General features: G+C 41.3%; 1 protein-coding gene across 10 annotated transcripts in view; it reads left to right on the forward strand.

Annotated features, from left to right (window-relative positions):
- LOC117505122 (nuclear factor 1 B-type-like) overlaps nucleotides 1-20795 on the forward strand; it is a 111097-nt gene extending 90302 nt beyond the window's left edge. For 9 of the 10 annotated variants that reach the window (XM_034164651.1, XM_034164657.1, XM_034164652.1 and 6 more), the window contains 5 exons: nucleotides 146-330; nucleotides 2228-2366; nucleotides 3189-3271; nucleotides 8769-8857; nucleotides 13602-20795. In XM_034164651.1, the coding sequence (XP_034020542.1) occupies nucleotides 146-330; nucleotides 2228-2366; nucleotides 3189-3271; nucleotides 8769-8857; nucleotides 13602-13734 (629 nt within the window). In that variant the 3' untranslated portion in view covers nucleotides 13735-20795. The remainder of the gene's footprint in view (nucleotides 1-145; nucleotides 331-2227; nucleotides 2367-3188; nucleotides 3272-8768; nucleotides 8858-13601) is intronic. The other variant, XM_034164662.1, reaches the window with a different exon arrangement.
- The last annotated feature ends 485 nt before the right edge of the window (nucleotides 20796-21280 follow it).

The following is a 21280-nucleotide window of genomic DNA, read 5'->3' on the forward strand; positions in this document are numbered from 1 at the left end:
CTTGCTGGATCAGGAACCGGAATCGACTTTTCCTCATGAACAGAGTGGAAAAATCTCTGCTGCTGCTCAATTGACCCTCACGGATCAATGGCAATCGCTTTATCTGACCTTCCTCAGTCCTCATCACTCTTCATCTCTCTTGCAGTTATATCGACGAGGAGCCCCCCTCCACATTCGCCTCTGCAGTTCTCTGCGTCAGCCATTTTGCCGCCAGCGCCATCACCCTACTTCTCCCACACCACCATCCGCTACCCGCCCCACCTCAACCCCGCTGATCCCCTCAAGAGCTACGTGCCGTCATACGACCCGTCCAGCCCACAGAGCAGCCAGGTCAGTCACAAGATCTGAATGAGGATCCAGGGGCGTAGCACCAAATTCTGGGCCCTGGGTACATAGTACCCTTTACCCCCCCAGTCCGACGCCCCTGTGAGGATCCATTAGAAATGTTGCAGCTCAGCTGGAGTCCGATCAAGAACAAAATTTAGTGAATTCTTCTTGTTCTTTATGAGTTTGGACATTCAGACCAATTTGATGGAGCCTGACTAAAATCTGAATTGTCCTGCAAACACAAACCGATGATCGTAACCTTGAATACCAGCGCTTTTTGTGTTCTCTTTTGTGTTTTATCCAAAATCTGTCTGATAATTTTTTAATTTAGGGGAAGTTAGAATCATGTGTATAGCATAGAAGCAAAAATCCCACAACAGTCATTTAAACAAAGTGTTTGAAAAATTACCAGATTGCCAAAATTGTATTCTTTTTAAAGTTATTATTAGTATTATTAATATTATTTTATTAAGCTCTAGCCTGCGTGTCTTTATTATAGAGAGAACAAAAAAACCTGTGTTTACTTATAAATTCATTTTACATCCACCCTTAAGTTTCCTCTTTGAGAACCAAGTGGTCGTGGCAAGATTCACCTTTGTACAAAACAACCCACTAATGCCGTAAAAAAGTGAAGATAACTATTGCAATTACAGCCGCACTTAACATGCAAAACTGTATTAAGGCATTGTCGTAAATCAGCTCACTTATGGCCTTAATGCGCGAAGCCTAAAACACTGCGGCCCACTGTGTCGCGGAGACAGAGCACGAGCAAGAGAGCATGCGTCTCTATAGATGACAGAGCCGTGTGATATTTATGTGAGTTTTATATCCCCGCTGTTCTTACAGTAAACAAAGGCCTCGTAGACGGCTCCATCTCCAGAGCAGGGAGCGAGTGACGGCGTTGGGGTTGGTGCGGGGGGCGAGTGTTACTCCAGAGAAAAACCACAGGGAATGATAAAGGTTGTAAATATTTGCCGTTGCCAGGGTTCGGCTCTTGTGCAGAATTAACTGGCCCTCTGCTGGGGTGCCGGAGAAAGGGGCGGAGGAGGCGGGCGAGCTGGTGTCCAGTAGCGAAGAGGGAAGACCAGCCGGGTAAGGAGGGAGGCTCAGCAAATAACACGGCGCTTATAACCCCATGGATGAGTGCCAGAATGTTTTTATGCTTGCTTTAACACAGATTATATTACACTGTAATTAAACATTCTATTCACATTGGAGGAACCCCGCGGACACGATTCTTTCTCCAAAAGGCCTGTTTGAGTTTTGAACTTGGGGCGGTCTTGAAATGAACGGCCCAGACAGTCTCCAGCCGTCTGAAAGAGTAGCTCCCACCGCGGCGCTTTATTCCCGTCGCTATACATATATAGTCTTTCTCCTCCTCTCTCACACACATTGTAACAGGTCACTCCGCAGCTCCCATTCTTCACGCCCAGGTCCTCCTAAGCTCTCATTTATGGGCGCCATTAAAATCATTGTTGAAAATCATGTAGGAAATCCATTGTCAGTCACTGAGGATCCATTGTTACTCGAACCCCCCAGAGTTTTAGTAACAAGTGTGACAGCGCAGCCACAGAAAGTCCTAAAATCTTTTTTTCATCTCGGGAATGAAGGGCAAGAGGAGGAGGAGGAACGGCCCGTCCATCTTTTGATGTCGAGTTTAGGATTTTAGCAACATTAAAGAGGAGATTATTTGCTGAAAACCCTTTTTGGAAAAATGTAATTTGTCAAAAGTAAGTCGTCACATTTCACCTCACCAAACAAAAGCCCAAGAGACTGAACAAAGTACTCCAAATATATTCAGTTTTTTTAAAGCCTGGGCTACTTTGATGAGTGTAAAGAACCTTTGAGGGCATATCGTTGTATTGATTGATGTTTTCTCTTTGGTTTATCCCATTTCCAGCCTAACAGCAGTGGTCAGGTGGTCGGAAAGGTCCCAGGACACTTTACCCCAGTCCTAGCTCCATCCCCCCACCACGGTGCGGTGCGTCCGGTCTCGCTCTCAATGCCCGACACCAAGCCTATCACCACATCCACAGAAGGTGGGTCCGAGTACAGTCTTAAAGCAACTGCTTCAAGGGCTATGATGAGTGTGTTGGTTTTGAGAAATATTGTATTTTTATTTTACCATCGTTGAATGTGGGTGTCCCACATTGTGCCACTGTTTTCAGTGTCCCCGTAATTATCAACGGTAAGCATCATGATGTTGATCTTTGTTGTAAAGGTTTGGGGCACCTGACTTTTTTTTTTATTTTGTCATCAAAGAATCTAATGTGAAAATGTCCAAACATTTCTATTTGGCCAAAGTTAAAAATGAGATTATTTTTGAATTTCATTGAAGAAGTCAGTCAAAGCAACTTGATTGGACTGTCCTGAAAGATGACAGTACAAAGATGGTTACCCATGATCACTCAGTAATAAAATAATAAAATGTTCCAACAAATTAAAGTCCACCTTCAAGAAATGATCTAGTATTGGTTTGTTTAGTTTTTTAATTTTATTTTTAATGTTAGATATTTTAGGCACTTCTAATGTGACCACAATTTGCATACAACACCTTTTCGTATCGTATCGTGCAAATTCTGGAAATCTTTCATTGCTACTCACTCCATGAATTTAATCGTAAAAAGACTAAAACTGTTTACAAAAGCAACAATTCGAAGAAAAATACAAAATTAAGTTCAGTGAAAAAACAGTTCAATTTTAAATAGCGGTGATACTAAAGGAACAGGTACCAGCACTAGCACCTTGCGGGACTCCACATTGTTGATTGGGGTTTTGGAAATTATAGCTGTCCTGCAGTAAAATCCCATAAACACTAGAAATGCTAATTGTCATGCAAGCATTTGTTTGTGATGTTGTAGGCTACTCATCTCCTGGCACCCCGACAGCGAACCGTTTCGTCGGCCTGAGCCCGAGAGATCCTGCCTTCCTCCACCAGCAACAGGTGAGATCTCTTTTTTTCTTCTAGTTCACCTGTCCCTCCATTCATTTTTCCTCACTTCTTCCAAGACACAAGGTAAAATCACTGCCATCCCCTTTCAAAAAAGTCTCACGTGGATTTTCATGTGTAGGAATTATCAGAGCAGATGCGAGCCCTATGTAGATTAGCTCAACACAGTCTTCTCTTCTTTGCTTTCAGGTCTCCCTAATCTCTTTTATGCAGCTGCAGTAATATCAGCGGTGTCAAAAACTTAATTGATTTTTTTTCTTTTACTCGAAACATAATGTCGGTGCCTCTATTAGCCCGTTTGTAGAAAGAATGGTCAGCTGTGGCGGGGTGGCCACTCGTTGGGAGATGGACGGGCCATGTGGGTGTCTGTGAGAGTGGAATTTGCTAAAATGTGTTTCCTTCATTCATTACTTCAGAAACATACACACACACACACACACACACACACACACACACCACCACACGTCATCAGTAAACGGCCTCATTTACGCTACGTTAGCCTAATATTTAGCGGTGGCGTCATCTTGTTGGCAGGGCATTGGTCGTAGGTCAGATGGGCGACACTGTGTTCATGTTGTCGAGTCGACGCGAGTGCTTTTCCCCATCCCTTCTTACTGAAAGTGCTGGTACGAGGCCAAAGCTTTTCCAACCACAGCTAATTGAATGCATCTGCATGCGGCTACATAATGATCGCCAGGTTTCTCCTCAACTTCTTTTTTTTTCCTCTTTATGTTTACTAAAAATGAAAAGCTGCCCTCTGTCTTCTCTTTCTCTTTGCCTTCCTGTCTGACTCTTTGCATTTTCTCTGAAAACTAGTGGAGGCAAAAAAAAAGGAGGATGTCAGCTGCTGCAGGATGCTTTTATTCCACTTGGGAAGAGAGGGAGGATTCTCTTGGCAGATTCAGCACAGTTTGTCTTTCACGTTTTCTAGTAGCCGTGCTACTTTTTTCAGCGGGAGCACAAAGTGTCGATGCAAGACGGCGGCCGTCTGTGTTCTGCTGAACTTTGTTCAAAGGCTCATCACAAGAAGCTACAAGCCCCTGTAGTTCCAGAAGCTTTTTTTTTTAAAGCAGCAGCGTTGTAGAACAATTAAGAAATATTTAATTTAGTAATTATTCATTATTTGTCGAAGCAGAAAGTTCAACCACATTACACTCATTTTTGCATTCCGGGCTTTGCGTTCTCAGGGTGCAGGACTACTTTGTATCCCTAGGGTGAATAAGAAGTCTGCAGGATCATAGAGCTTTCTCTTATCGTGCCCCTGTCAGATTCTGTGGAGAATTTCAAATCCAGACTTAAGACGCACTTATTTTCCCTTTCGTTATGGCTAGCATACTGGCATAGTATAGTTTTACACGTTTTACTCTTTTAATTCATTTTAGGAAATGGAGTGTGCCACGGCCTCAACTTTACCTAAATTCTGGGTCTTTTAGTGAAGCTTAGGGCTAGTGGCCGGCGATCACCTTAGTATTTCTTGTTGTTTAATGCTGACAAATTATACTGTATTTCTTGTCTTTCTGATGCCTGATTCTGTTTTTTCTCTCTGTTTAAGGTGCAGCTCCATCCAGAGATGTGTGTGGTATTTGTGCTGGAGACCCTCCTGTCCTGTGCACCAACAGCATTTCCTGTATATTTGTTCTGTGAATTGTTCTGTAATTTGTTTGTAGCATTGACCAAGTAGAGGGTCACCCCTTTGAGTCTGGTCTGCTTGAGGTTTCTTCCTCAGAGGTAGTTTTTCCTTACCACTGCTGCTCTGGGGGTTAGTAAGGTTAGACCTTACTTGTATGAAGTGCTTTGAGGCAACGCTGCTGTGATTTGGTACTATATAAATGAAAATAAATTGAAAAAATTAAAGGGGTCATATTAGCCACCTCTTAGCAAGAACGGTGGCTACCATCACTTGCCTTAAAACAAGTCTCTAATGTAAATAACCCTGAGACTCTGGGGTAATTATTACCCACAGAGGCAAATTTCAGGTCTTTCAGGGCATTTTCACACCTAAACATTTGAATGAAGATCTAAGCCAAGGGTTTTTTTTTTTTAGTTTTTGTTTGCTTGGTTTGGTTTTTGTGTGTGCGTATTGTTTGCTTTCATATTACAATTATGATTGCACCAAAGATCTTCACACAGACATCTTTGGGTCTTACAATTGATTGATTGGTAGACACAAGGATGTCTGATCTGATATTGGTTTATTGTTAATTCCAACCCTAGTCGAGTCTGGATCAGTCGGGAGAATGTATGGAGGTTTATTCCATTTCATTCAGTTGCCATTGTGGTCATGTTATTGTTGTGTTACGACCAGCAGCAAAATCTTTTCATGCAGGTCAGCGTGCAAGTTCTGATTCCCCACATAAACAAACGTTGAGCAAAAATGGTGTTGCATTCAAGTGCAAGTAATCCACTGGGTCATGGTAGAGAGCAATAAGATGAGTAATGATGGCCTGCTCGGCTGGACTGTCCTCCGAAATTCCCAGTCATCCCCCAAAAAATTATTTCACACCTATTTTGCACAAACTGAAACAGGATTCAGTTTGATCTGGACCAAGACGGACTCTTTTGGTCGGACCAAAACTCTCCTTTTTGTCTGTGACATTGGTCAGCGGCAGTTTTAACAACTCTTTGACCAAACTGAAAAGTCCGGAGAAATCCCCGGTTTCTGTGCCTGTTCCTTGACGTGGAAAGGAGTCGTTGCTTTCCAAATCCTCTCTCCCTTCACAGAGGTGCTGTCTGTCTCTTTCTTTTTCCCCAGACTGTATGGGCATGTCACATAGAGCAAGCAGGAATCTAGATCTGTACTTCCTTTACATATGTCACGAAAGTCGAAAACGAGCTGTTTTATGCCTAAACTTTGCTAACAGCAGGAAAATTTGGCCTTTAACGATGTAAGAATGGTGTTCTTTCCATTTTAAGGAGCAGTAGTAGCCACAATTCAGTTTTTTGTGACCTGGCTTTGCAGACCAACACTTAGCAAGGCGCTGTTTTATTGTATCATTGTGACAGTTATAGTTGTTCTTATAGCATGTGTTGCTCAGCGGGATAGCCGAGCAATCAGAAGTGTTTTATTTTATTCCCTGCGCTCATAACGGTGTAGGGACTTGCGTTGCAAAAAATGTAGATGAATTGGTATCTCAAAAGCAATAAACATTATCATCTTGTAACTCACCAAATTAAAAGCTCACATAATGAGGATGAAATCATTCAACGGTGGTTAGCGTTGATGCACTGCACCGGTCGAAAAAGCAACTTTGTTTTGCTTCTGTAAATCCCATCTGCATGTTTCTCCACAGGGAGAAACACGTGCCTACGATGTCGGCAAATACGATAAATATGCAAACAGAATGGAAAAGTAAGACCAGAATTAAAGAGTGGATAGAATGCGTGACTGGGGATGACACTAAAACATTCCATCAAAACTGCAATGTTTTGAAGCCAATGCAACACCTGTGTTTTGCAACATTGTACCAGAGTCAAAAAGAAGACATTCAGGAATGTTCATTCATGTTATGTTACTAATTTCATATTTAAAGGCTAAGTGTTTATCGGTGCACTAGCATGTACGTTGCTTTGGCCTGCATGGATGCATCTGATGATGGATTAGTACAGTACAGCTAGAACTCAATCAACTCGTGAATGCAGTGTTGTGAGAAGGTACTCTGTACACACATGGGAGGCTTCAAAAATTATTGAAAAAAAAAAAACAAAAATGCCTAGATCAGTTCCCGCTCCTGCACCTGCTCTGTGATTTCTCGGCAGTGTTTGTGTGAAAACCCTCCATTCATCTCTCGCTTTGGTTAACCCCTCCGGGGAATGCTACCATCTAGCATTCCGCAGGGTAAGATCCGTGATCAGATGTCATTTGGTATTATCTAAGGAAAGACCCTAATCCACAATCTGCCCGCATCTGTTTGCTGACGTTCCCCGACTCCGTCCCCCTTCCCTCTGCCTCTGCCACTCTGATGTGCCGGTGCCAGTGGACAGATGGCGAGTCCCTCGAGGAGCGGTGGCACTGAGCGTCTGGCCCGGGCTGCACAGTCGCTTCAAGCTTTTGTCATGCCGGGGAGCGCGGGGGTGTTCGCCACCACACTGCCACTTTGATTCACAAAGAATTTCAAATAACCTAATGAAGCCTGGAAAAGTCTCGCTGCCTTATCATTTTTGCACAAACAAAAATGAGTCAGAAGACTTCAATCGCGGGAAGAAAACTGCGTCGGATACGTCCGTGCAGGTGTTTGACCGCTACAAATGGCTCTGAATATTCAGCATCAGCTTCGATCTGATTAAATCCCTCTTAAGAGCCTTCTGCAAAACGTCTGCCGCTGCACGCCGAGTGCTAACGGTGCACTTTTTATGCCGGTGCATTACTAAATGAATGTGTTGACCACAGGGCAAAGTTAGGCTGGTACACACAGCTCTCAGCTGGATTGCCCGCACGTGCACTCGCATGGCGTTTGCACGCGAGATATGGTTCGTGCGTGTCTTTTCCTCTTTGGAGTAATTTGTGATCAAGCTTTTTTTTGTAAGGGAGGGAAAGGGTGTGTGTGTGTGTGTGTGTGTGTGTGTGTGTGTGTGTGTGTGTGTGTGTGTGTGTGTGTGTGTGTGTGTGTGTGTGTGTGTGTGTGTGTGTGTGTGTGTGTGTTTAACTGCATTGTGATTTTGACCCCTAATCAATAAAAACAGTTAGCTAATGAAAAAAAAAACCTCTGCATGCTTGATGGCGCGTGTGCTCCATTCTGAATCTCAAAGTGCACTTACATCGAAAGAGTGATTATCTCGCGTATGCATGCACCCGCTGGACTGAATGGCTTCATTGGCTAACGAGCTAAAACCCAGTAGCCGCTCACACATGAACTGCTGATATGATGCCGATCACACTTTACAACTAACCCCATTTGTTGTATTTGTAGGTTCGCTGTTACCACGAACTGTGATTGCATGCTTTTATTTTTTGTTTTCTCATTTGTGTGTTTTTGCCCTTAGCTTTGATTTAAAGGGGTCTTATTGTGTGCAGATTTGTTTTTGGCAAAGTGGACAATTGGGGTTTTTTTTTTTTTACCTCGTCAAAGTCAGACGAGTTTGCATTCAGACTTCTCCCTGCAAATAGCACGGATTCAGGAACCAAAACGGCTTGTGTGAGACTTTGGTGACGTATGTCACAGATGCTTATATTTGGACGCCCTTTCTCTGTGAGACACGCCCACTGAGTTGGTTTATTGGAGAGAGAGAGAAACTGTTCAACATTACACTCCTGCAGCTCTTTTCCATTTAAAGCAACAACCACCCTTAAAAAAATACTTTAAAACTCCTTGTGACCCACATCAGCTTGCCAAAAAGGTGCAGTATAATAAGACCCCTTTAATACCCCCCCCAAGTAATAACTAGTATTGTAACAGTTAGGACATGCATGCTTTTTACAGTGATGACTTGTAGTGTGAACTGAAGTGGAAGTTGTCTTGGCCCAGTGATCTGACTGCTAGGTTTCAATTGACAGCTGAGGAAGTGTGACTGGAGCGTGACTCAAAACGGCAGGCATTATGGCCCCAGTGCCACTGACGACACTTTGGGGATTACTTGGCAAAGGTAACCTTTTCATTCTTTCTTAACCATCTGTGTCTCTCTCTCTCTCTCTCTCTCTCCTACACCACACGTGCACTTGAATTAACACCATGCACTGTACATCTCAGAAATTAGCATGAATTCCATTGAAAATAATGCTGTAAGTGATTAGTTTCATTGTTGATCCACCTGTATTTTTTGTTTATTTTCAAAGCCACTTTGTGTCCGGTCTTGGAGACTTGTGGAACTTTTGAGTTACTTTTAACAAAAAATCATATTTTGCTGTAAAACATCAATCTAAATTAATTTTCCACAGTATGACCTCTTTAAACCACTTCATGATTGTTTTAAAGCTGTTTAACGTTGGGGTGCATCGATCCAAACTTTAGGATCGATATCAGCCCGATACTGGCCAAAATGGCTGGACTGGATATCGGAAGTTCAAAAATAAAATCTAATCTGTGTTTTCCTGTAGATGAGTAGAATATATGTTCAAAGTTTGAGTAAATATTTTCTTCGGCACTGCAAATGACTAAAAGCGAACTCGAAACACTGACCACAAACCCTGAGAAACCTTTGAAACACCTGTGTTTTGGATTTTTGTTCTGGAGTCTCCAAGAAAAGGAAGACATCACATGCTTTGCTGCCACCTGCTGGACGCTTCAGGAATGTGAACCCCTATAAAAACCATGGCTTTCACATTGAAAGGCTGCAGTCAGCTCAGGGTCTGTCATGTTGTTTCAATTTTAACATGGTTGCCTTTATGCTTCTTTTTTTTAGCAGAGATATCAAAAATATCTCCACTCGCTTTATCTCCACCTCCTTCCATCCATATCTATTTTTTTCTTGAGGGGTGCGGGGTTAGCCTGAGCCGCTTCACTCATGCTGAGTCTTTTCCTTGTTGCATCTCCTTTTCCTTTTTCCCTGGAAGTATGGAGAATTTGTGTGTGTGGGTGCGTGTGTGTGGGTGGGAGTTCATGCACCCGTGAAGCTAGAAAGTTTTTACAAATGCACATGAATGCAGCAGATCCCCCCTTTAGCAGGCCTCCGAATAGGCCAGTGGAGGTAGCGGAGAAAAATGCCCCCCTGCAGCAGCTCTGGGTCTCACAACAAGCTCCTGCTCAGTTCTAAATTTAGCTTTTTCTTTCATTACAGGGATTATAATTCTGCGGTGTGTATGTATGAGTTTTTTTCTTCGCTTGACGTATAGACTGCATCACTTGGGTTTCTTTTATCTCGCCTGTCCTCTGCGGTGCCTCTTTCAGTACTGGCCCTCAAATTAAAATGCTGCCAGCCTCACATGTCGCTATTATGCAGGAAATGGGTCAGCGATCCATTAAGATGCCATTAGATAATCTAATTTAGAGAGCTAATCCTTAAACGAAGCGCGCTGCGTGCCCGGGCTGTGCTCGCGGGGAGGAGAATCGGTGAGGTTTCCGAGCTGGACAGGCCAGAGGGGGGCCGTCCTGAAGGTTACCTCAGACAGTACCATCACAGAGATCAAGCAGAAAAGATCAATCAGTTAACAGGAAAGCAACCGCCAACTGTTCAGACAGCAGCGTCTTCATTTAAAGTCACTCATCAATGAAAACTTAAATTTTCGCATTCTTTTTGGTCAGTTTTTTGCCATTGTGAAATGTGTGGAAAACTGAAATTGGCTTTTTTTTTGTTCCACCGCCAAAAAAAGACTTTATAATCAGAATCAGAATATCTCAAAAATGGATAATCAAAGGTTTGGTGAAATTTGGTAATATGGCAGTGAAGAGTTGATACGTGTTAGAGGCAAATCCTGCTCCATGTCGGACCAGATTTTCTCAACTCACGCTACCATACGCATGTGTTGAAATTACAGTTTCAAAGTTTTCTGACATTTTGTACACTACACAATGAATCGTTAAAATAATCAACAGATTATATACAGTTTTGATTTAGTCCAAGGTATGGAGGAATTGGTGTAAAGTTAGGGTTCATTGTCGGCAGCTCCAAGCTGCTGTGAAAGCCGACTACTTGATGCAAATAGAATAAGGTCAGAGAGGCAAAAGTTCATACTTCAATGCAGTATAGACACAAATTACACCCAGCAAAGACAGTTGTACACAGTCCAAAATCCAAACCCAGGTCAGCAACTAGCAAAGAGACAAAAGATGGCAAAGGGATAAGCATTAATGAAAGTCAAGCAGAAAACAGACCTTTGTTCATAAAAGAAACAAAAGAAACATTCCCAAATCCATTTACACTGGACAGCAAGACACAATCTGGCAGAGATGATGTTGTAAGGTGGCAGTGTATATAGTGAAACTGATGAGGTGATTCATGGAAGCTGTGCAGTTGGAAGAGGAGGAGGTGTTACTAGGTAGCCTCAGGGAGAGAGAAGGCCATGTTGCCATGTGTGATTTGGACAGATAAGAGAGCTGTTTGTTGTCGAAATCTCGTTCGAGTGTTCCTGGAATCAGACGGGGATTGATTTTTTTTTTTTTTTTTTAAAGTACAAAAACATGCGTGTGCACTGCTGCTGTTTTTTGGTCACCGTCATGTGAGGAAAGGAGGAAGAAAGCAGGAAAAGAGAAAGCTGCAGTCTCGGGCCGCTCTGTGCGCTCTTTATTCAGCAAGGTAGGAAAAACTTAATCCGCCGTTTCCTGTCCGGTGATTTTTGGCAAGAGAAAGAGAGGAGTGAGGGAAGTGAGTGGGAGAAAGAAGGCAGGGAAAAAAAAAATTTGCTACAGAGGATTAGCCCCCTTTTTTTTAACCCTTCGCTAACTGATGGGCGAAATAAACTCCAGTCATGTTTGTTTTTGCTTTGAAAAGATTTTTTTTTCTGCTTCTCTCCTAAAGGCTAATCCCCCTCCCCCCCATTAAAGTGTCTGCCTCTTTGAATCCATGAGGTGAATTGAATTTGCACTTCCATTGTTTTAAGTAAAAGCACAGTCGCGAGTGATTTGTATAAAATGCAGACTGGGCGATCGGCGGCTTTCATGAGTGCAGACGGCGTCGTCGCTTCACAAAGAATTCCGTCTGTGTTCCACCTCTGCAAAGCAGAAACTTTGGAGGTTTGGGTGTTTGTCGTTTTAAAAGTGCCCCACTCTACCCGTCCTTCCGGCTCCTTCTTCCACACTCGTTCGTCAGTGATGTTGCCCTTCTCCCTCCAGCCGCCCGTGGTGCAGGTACTTTTCACGGTGAGAGTGGGGAATGTTGGAGGTATTAGACGAGCGCACACTGGGGGCTTTTCAGTGAGGGAAGGCTAATTATCCAACATCTACGTAGCGCAGCACCCCTCGGGAACAACATGCTGTTTGTTCCCACTTGCGTTTTCAGTTAGCACCGTTGCTCCGCAGGAACAATCACTGTGTTGTTTGGCCATTAGTGTGAGATGAATAGGGATGGAACAGCTTTGTGTAGTACCCCCCCCCCCACACACACACACACACACCCCCTTACCCACAATCTGCACCACCACAACCACCAATTGCACTCTCCTGGTGTGTGTGTGTGTTTCGATACAGCCTTTCGTGCAGAGCTGAGGGCCTTCTGATATCATGTCTTTCTGTGGGAATCGAACCGAGCAACACGTGTTCTTTTTATTTTGTCGACTTTGTTTACTGCTGTCTGTTCTTTGATCAATATCAGTATGATTGATCATAATTAATGACATCGATTACCAATATTTGCAGAGACTGCAACACAAATCTTGAAATGCTTTTAAACATGCAAATGTTCCAGTATTATTATTATTATTCTTTTCTTCATATTCTTCTTCTTCACCACCACAGCAGATAATCTTTCTCCATCTCACCCTGTGCTCTGCATTTTCCTCTGTCCAACCAGACACCCGCATGTCCTCCCTCACCACAACGCCTGCTTTACGGCTTCATCCTCAGCATCCTTCTCCCTATTTACGCCACATCTCTCAACACTTTCCCAAACCATCTCAGTGTTGCCTTCTTCACTTTTGGGAATTAGGAAAAAATAAAGTGCAGGGAACCCCTTGTGGTGTTTTTTTCATGTACAAATGACTTAAAATTATAGTATCATACTTTGATTGATTAAAAATTAGCAAATCTTAGCACCGTACCGTGGTAAGGCTCAATAAGTTTGACAGAGGAGGCTGACATCCTCACAGTTACAATTTCAGAGGATCTTGGTTGGAGTCGTTCATCCAGGCTTCCATTTCTGCTGTTTTACATCTTTATCTCCCTCACTTTTTTTCACACAGTGTAAACAAGGAAAAATAAAGATGAAATTGCGAAAATTCTCAACTCAGACCAGTTTTATGGCCTATAGTTGACACATTTTGCACACACTCGCGCGAAGAAGAATCCACATTTTTGGTTAGGTTTTATCTTGATTTTGATGTCAGATTTTTTTGGTTACTGAAATACATTAAAGTTTCATTTAATTTGGGTTAAAATAGATTTTTCTGGTTATTTTCAGGAAAAAAAAAACTTAATTGAAGAGACATTTGGGATTTCTGAGTAACTGAAGTACAAGGATCAGCTCTCGAGCCTCACTGGATACTGAGATATAAGTTGTGGGCGAACTCTGATGTTTTTGACTGTTACCATGGTGATGCCACAGTTTCTGACGGTGTTCCATTCCAGCACATAGAAACATAGAAACACCAAAATGAAGAATGTTTGACCAGTGGTTCCTCCAGAATATATTGTTGAATTTATGATGTGGTGTTTTTTTTTTTTTTTTGATAAGTTTTGCAGAAACAGTCGAGCCTCATGTGACTTCACGTCTTTCTGTCTGTGTCTTTCTGTTTCCACAGTCCTGGTACCTGGGCGAGCTTAGTTCCATTCCAAGTGTCGAACGGGACTCCGATTCTGCCAACAAATGTCCACCAGAACTACAGCATAAACATCATTGGTGAACCCTTGGTCCCAGCCGAGTCCGGGAACTGAGGTCAGACAGGCCGGATGACTCCCACCTCCTCCTGGTGTGGACGGGCGGGGGATGCAGAGCGAGCACTTACACGCGTCCACAGCCATGGATGAAACCAGCAAGCAGCACGAGCTGCGCAATCTCCACTCTCCTCCCCCCTTCCCCACCCCCATCCCGACCCACGCCCCTCCTCGTGATGGACACTGGCTGTGAAAGACGAGGCCTGGTTCCAAGGAGAGCCTTCAGGTCTGCTGTCACAACTCTCCAGCCCACACGTCCACCACCCACCAGTCAGTTGTTGTGTTTGCAGAACTGTTCAATCCATTCAAATACTGTGATGTATAGATGCCTTAATGTTTTATTGCATGACACTCTAGTCTGTTAGCGGCAATTCCTACTATTTTTCCATGTTGGGGAAGATGTAAATTCTTTATTTACACACACACTCACACACACACAGACACAAAGGTGATGGGGTCTGTGCATCGGCAACGGCTGCCTGGTGGATGGCTCCGAGACTCAATGAACGCCTCTTAAAAAGAGGCGGAACCCCGTCAAACGATTCACTGTGTACACCATAGGAACAAACGAATAATAATTGTGAATTCAGAGTGTTTCTTCTTCTTCTGCCATTTGATTTCAGTTGACTGTGATACAACTCTGTTCAGCAAATGTGTTGACTTGTTAATTCTTTTTCCTGCTACTTACCTTCAAGAGTAATGTCAACAGAGTTGAGAACTCTCGATGCGGTTTTCAAAAAACACTAAATGTTCGACCAGAGATTGGACCACATTCAAGGATTTGCGTCTCCTTTCCAAAAGGATGGAAAAGAAAAATCTCGATAGAGGCAAGTGCAATTAAATTGTTGAAGGGAAGCTATCAGTCTGTAAGCCCTAGGACTCTAAAGGAAGGGGGATAAATATTAAATGGTTTTATGGGTAGATGTAAGATGAATTTAATTTCAGTCACATATCAGTTTACTAATCGGAGAAAAACATCATGTGATAGGCAGTTGAAGGCAAGCACTACCTGTGCAGCGTGGAGCAAAACCAGCACTTACTTGAGTCCTTCCCATCAATATGGGGAGGGTTTTTCTTTTTTTCTTTTTAATTTATTGTGAGGATAAAAATAATTGAACATAAATCGAGATGAAGACACACATAGTGTGTAAAAAATCACATTTGGTTTTGTTTTTTTTTTTTGGTGTTTTGTTTTTTGACGAGCAGTTGGCTATCGGCTTCTAAAGCTTATGTTTACGCGACAAAAAAAAAAAAAAAGGAATGCAAAGTATTAACATACAATTCATGCAAACGTGCAGTCGGATTTTGTGTAAAGCTACAGGTTGTGCAAGGTTCTCGACAGCGGAAGAGGCTGAAAACTGAAATTATGAATCCAAGTGGTGGCAGTCCCTGAAATCTAGAATTGTGCATGGCATGTTCACAGCCATTGCCTCCCCAGCCCAGACATATTTATATGAGGAAAATCTCTCCAGTACTCTTAATTTGCACGATGGCATATAGTCCACATTACGTGCCTTGCCTTTGAATATAGAGACATCACTACAATTGTTTTTTGCTGCATTTATCATTATAGGAAAACAGTAACATTTTTATGATAAGAATTGTTTTTGTACTCTGAATGAAATTGTTGATTTTAACTTCATGTACTACTTTATCTCGCAGTTACGTTGCATATCAAGGCTGTGTATAGTCGCTGTTTTAAAGTTTGTAATCAACCAGCAGTTTGGTTTTTTTTCCCCTCCTCAGTATTTTGGTGCCCCCCCCCTTACAATTAACCTATCTTTTTTTTAATCCTTATTTTCAAGCTCACTTTGTTCATCTTCCAGTTACTATTGCGGATGGTGGAATCCAGAATTATGAAAATTATGCAATACCAAGTTTTGCCTACGTAGGTAGTGCTTATAGATGCGTCAGTTATTAGAGGCTAGTTTGGAGATAGACAATATTGTAATGCATTTATTTTGTTGATGTTTGTTGTTGTTGATGTTGTTGTTGTTGTGGGTGTTTCCCTTTTTTATTGACCAAAGTTGGGGACTGCTTTCTATGCAGTGTAAGACAAGGTCCTTTTTATTTTATTTTAATTCCCCCCCCCCCAAAAAAAAAGCATATAGGCCCACTGACGGTGAAACAAGTTCCAGTGTAGATTGATTTTTGGAAGGGTTTGTTTTTCTCCTTTCTAACTTGTAAAAATTCACCCTTGGTCTTTCTCCGGCTGCAAAGTCACTGATTGTTTGCTGTAATGAAAATAATCTAACTTTAACTTTCCACCTGGGGTGCTAGCATACGCGATGTTGATTGAGCTCATTTTCACTGGAGAGACGGCTTGACTTGAGTATGACAATCATTTTAATAAATGATTTTTGCTTAGATTCCCAGCCTGACTTTGATCCAGAGGGGCTGGTCACACAACAAATTTGCAATGTACATTTCTTCTAAGCGTTCTTGTAAACAGCTAGCATACAGATAGCTGTAAATAACTATGTGTGCGTAAATATATTGAAAATAACATTGACAAAGTTTGTAAACCATGTCTGTTTTGTGGCATAATTTAATAAATATATTGGCAGAATATATTAATTGCACAACCAAAATGATTTTGTTCAACAAAGTAATTTGACGAGCTAAACACATGCTAGTTAGCTAAGCTAGCTGGATGGTGACTTTTAACAGGGAAGGGTTCATTAACAGGCTATGAATCAGCTAATATGTTGTCATTGTTGAGCAAATTATCCAAAAATAGTTTTTGTTACAAATACAAGGTTTAAACACAAGTCATTCGTTCATGTCCTATTGTTGACTGAGAAATGTATTCAATACATTAATCAAAATTTCAGGAGCTACCTGGATGCTAGCTAGAATACTTGGTTCAGTGTTGGCCTTAGCAGAGTTTAGCTCATTGTTGGGTATCCTATCAGAAATATTTGAAATCACAAATACAAGGTTTAAAATTAAGTTGGTGGGTACCTGCTGAACATTATGCAATAAACACATATGTATTAATCAAATTGGCAGTTATTCAGCAACCTCATTTTGTGGGCTAGCTCCATCCTAGCTAACCTAGCTGGCTGGATTGGAAATTTAGCAGGCTTGTTGAACAAGTCATACCTAGCATCACAAGTGCAAGGTTTAAAATCAAGTCACTGGGTAGCATACTAACATTGTGCAATAAACACATTAATAGAATTGAGTCACATTATGTGTTACTTAACAGACTCATTTTGTGAGCTAGCTGTATCCTAGCTTGCCTAGTTAGCTAGCTAGGAAATCTATGAGGCTGTAATTGTTTAAGGTATTGCCATTGTTGATCAAACCATACAGACAAGTCAATCAGTTATTGTGTAGCGGCCAAGTGGTTAGTGTGCTTGGTTTCAGTGCAGAAGGTTCATGGTTCAAGCCCCACCCCGCCACATTTTTCCAAGTAACGAGAAGTTGTGTTTGGAAGGGCACCCGGCATAAATCAACATGTAGATCCACCTTGGATCTGCTGTGGCAACCCCAAGTGAAAACAAGTGAACAGCCGAAGGGGACTTACATTGTGTCGTAGCCTAACATTATGCAATAAACACATAATTACAGAATCAGTCAATTGCATTACCAATTGCTCATTTTGTGAGATAGCTGGATACGCTAGTTAGCATGTGAGCAATCTTTGCTGCTGCCCAGGTAATAATTTATTTGTAATGTCCACCATCATATTACAGCTGAATGCAAGCTATATTAATCTATTTTTGGAAGAGTTTATCACCAAGTAGAAGCAGTTTTTTTTAATTGGTTTATGTCTCAGCTAGCTTTCATTTGGGGAACATCTATTGCCTCAAATGTCAACAGTATCAAGAGATTTCATTTGTTTGGCAGTCGACATGAGTGAGTCTGCATAAAACCAGCATTTGTATAGTTCCTTCCCCCAGTTTGCCCCATTGATGTTTACATTAGAATGATTTGTTTCCGAGCCAGAATTTCACTGATTAAAATTAAATTCTAGTGTGCCCCCCCCCCCCCCCCCCCCCCAAAAAAAAAAAAAAGCTGTGACCATGCTGGGGTTTCAGTCAAGTCTGTGTCTTTGCTCCAATTCGAATACTTTGATGTGTCGTGCTATTCCGGAATGTCACAGAATGCAATTCCCAAGTAGATGCCTTAAACACGTGTCAAGTGGCCTGTGACCTGCGCAACAATCACACACCGACTAATGCTCATGAGACCTGTCCAAATCAGTTTCAAGACAGGCTCAAGCAAGCCTTTAGTAAAGTATTTTATACGTCGTAGATTTGTATAAATGTAAATATGATATGCACATCTGTCATTTCCTGAGGTGGAGTAGTGTGTTCGAGAACCCCGTAGAGAATGTTGATAATAGACAGGCCGCAGAAGCCTGGTGTTTTCTCGCACTATTTATGACCCAGTAGGCAATTATAGAGTCCATTAGAAGTAATATCGCACTTAAATAGCACATAGGCAATCGCTGTCCCCGCCCCCGTACAGTGTTTCAACCCAGCTCTATCTCTCAGGCACATTTCCAGGGCATTATTAATTAGCATGTTTGGGGTTTTTTTTATATATATTTTAAAAAAAACTTCTCTGTCATAGAGAGCAGCTTATCCGATGCTGTTTTGACAACTTTTGCACTCTTTACCAACAATCGTGAAAGGATCGGAAGCGTCCCCGTAGGACAGTAGGTTCCGCCGCCCGCTCTCGTGGCGCAAGCAAAGGGACGAAATATTTACACAATCCTCAAGTCAAGCTTTATCTCTCCGTCTTCACCCAGATTTCTTATGCAGAAAAAAGTCACCCCATTTTATGTGCACTGTTCTCTCTCTCTCTCTTTTTTTTATTTCATATTTCTTTCTCTTCACAAAAAAGTGCTTTGCAGCCGGTCTACGGGGGGGTCAAACTCTGCCTTGGCAGCTTGAGGGTTGTTGTGCGCGCGTGTTAAATGTGTGATGGAGTGCCTCTGACACGACGAGATAAGATGAGGGTCTTGATGTTGAAAACTCTGCCGTCAGACGGGAGTTTGTACACTGTAAAATTTCACAAGAGTTCTTCTCTTTAGCCCTTATTTGTAAATCTTCAGTTCAGGAGAACATTAGTCAGTTCCATTTTTGGAAAAAAAAAAAAGTGTTTTAGTTTTTTAGGTTTTTTTTTTTTCTTTTTTTTTCAAGTGTGATTTTGAGTTGGAACTCTCCTGGTTTCCCCAATTAAGAGAATTTGTTGAGTTAAGAAGGGGGAAATATGTATACAATCTATAAATTTAAAAACGACAACAACAATGAAGGGTTTTTTTGTTGTTATTGTTATTATTTCTGAACATTGTTAGCGCTTAGACATTTTCTTTGGGAAACGTGCATTGTTGTTTGATTAGCGTGGCCATAGCAAGTGTGATGTGATTTATGCTTCCTTTATTTTCCATATGGGTGAGAATTCTTGTCCAACAAGATGGCGGTGTGATCATTTTGTAGCAGCTGGGAGGTGATTGTCACTAACTGGCAGGAAGGCTGCGGGTTGTACGGCAAAATCCGCATCAGAAACGTCCTTGGCGAATGTGTTCGATTTGTTTTTCAGTTGTTTATTGCAAGACATTTGGTGCTACGTCTCATGTTTCAGATCGTGCCAGCTGGTATTAACGCATCTGTGTGGTTCAAGGTGAAGCCCCGATTTAAAGTTTTATTCATTTTGCACTTTCAACACATTATCGAGGCACTGTTAAAAAAAAATAAAAATAAACCATCATTTTGAAGTAACCAGCTGCTCAGACATCTTGAGTTCATTCAACTCAAGGACAATAGTTGGTTCAACTTAGGTGAAAGTTTTTGCTCAAAGTGATAAGTTGGACTAATTTGCAATTTACACAGTGTCAACAACGCCAAGCTCACAGTACTTAAAATAAGATGGTTAAAAAAAAGGTTAATCCACACCAAATAAAAATTAAATGAGAATTCAAACACAATCCAAGTTTCTCATCTTTTGTCAACACATAATTTTATGTTGAACAGATGATTAATTTAAGTACACTGAATTTGAGGTTGTGAGTTGAATTGAGTTGACATGAAAAAAATAACAACTTTCAGCAGGATAACAAACCCTAAAAGATGAAAATCAACTGAGATTGTGAACCGCGATCCAAGTTTTCAGCTTGCTGAATGCATAGTTTTATGTTAAAAAGGCTCTTTTAAGTGTGTTGAACTTGAAATTGTACAACACATGCCATCGAAAACGAAAAATGTCCACCTATAAAACAAAAAGCACCAAATTAAAAACCAGAAAGAATATGAAATACTATATTCAGTATGTAGTGAACACATTTAAATACCTGATATTTTAAGTTTGTTTATCCTTTTAAGTATTTTGAACTTGAGATTGTATGTTTAGTTGATTTCAGTTTCCACATAAAAAAAAAAAAAAAATCATCCTTTAGCAGGGCAACAAATGCCATCAGATAAAAAAATAAAAAAAATCAGATAATATGAAATACTATCCTGGTTTTTCACCTTAACACACAATTTCATGTTTGCCAAATGTAGTATTTTAAGTACACTGAGCTTGAGATTGTGAATTGACTTAACTTGAGCTTTAAAGATTGTTGAACCCATCACTTTGAGTGAAATTTTTACATTTTCTCAACTTTTTTTTTGTACTGTGCCTGATGTGTTGTTGGATTTTTTTTTTTTTTTTTTTTCACACTACAAACAAACAAAAAATAAGTGTTACATTGCAGTGATTGAGAATCAGGTGCTGTACCTTCCACCTGGTGGATTTTGGGTACATGTGCAGTCTGTTAATAAGCTTGCAGAGCCTCACAGTGATCTTATTTTAGTATTACAGCATTGATTGAGAACAAGGCAACTTTATGCAAAGAGGAGCTGTGACACTCACGCATGTGTATTCTTGTGATTACTACTACTTTTTTTTAACTGAATGTCACATGTTGTGTTCATGCAGTGTGCATGTGGACAAACCATTTTCCAGAACGTCTTTTTTTTTTTTTTTTTTTTACCCAACATGAGCAATATCGACCTGTGCGTTGGCTCGCTGCTGTCGTCACTTGGCATCAGGTTTAACGTGAAAAACCAGCATTTTTACCGAACATTCACAAAAAAGGAGACTGGGGGAAGAAAAATCTTGCAAATGCAGTGCCTGTTCACGCTGTCCAAGTGTCTGTTGTATATAATTGTAAAATGTAATAGACTTACTTTCTTATGTGTCGAGAAAGCAGCACCACACAGAAGAGAATGTGGCATCTGGAAACATCATCTTTCGTTTTTTTTTTTTTTTTTTTTTTTTCTTTTTTTTTTTGCAGCATTTTGTTGTGATTTTCTAATCATGTCCGCACACAATGCTCATACTAGGCTTGCTTTTTTCCTGATTGTTTATTTGGGATTGGGAGCTCGTGTTATGTTACGTTAAATCACAGTGTAAGGCTGTAATAATGTTGCCAGTTTCTCTGCAGGGCTGATTTGTTTTTTGGTTTTTTGTGGGGTCTTGTGGCACTTTTACGTCCCTCCGCGCACACGTTTCTACTTTATGGTGGATTGGGTTTAAGAAAAACACCACC

This window comes from Thalassophryne amazonica, chromosome 23 (genome assembly GCF_902500255.1).
Source record: "Thalassophryne amazonica chromosome 23, fThaAma1.1, whole genome shotgun sequence".
NCBI classification, from domain to species: Eukaryota; Metazoa; Chordata; class Actinopteri; order Batrachoidiformes; family Batrachoididae; genus Thalassophryne; species Thalassophryne amazonica.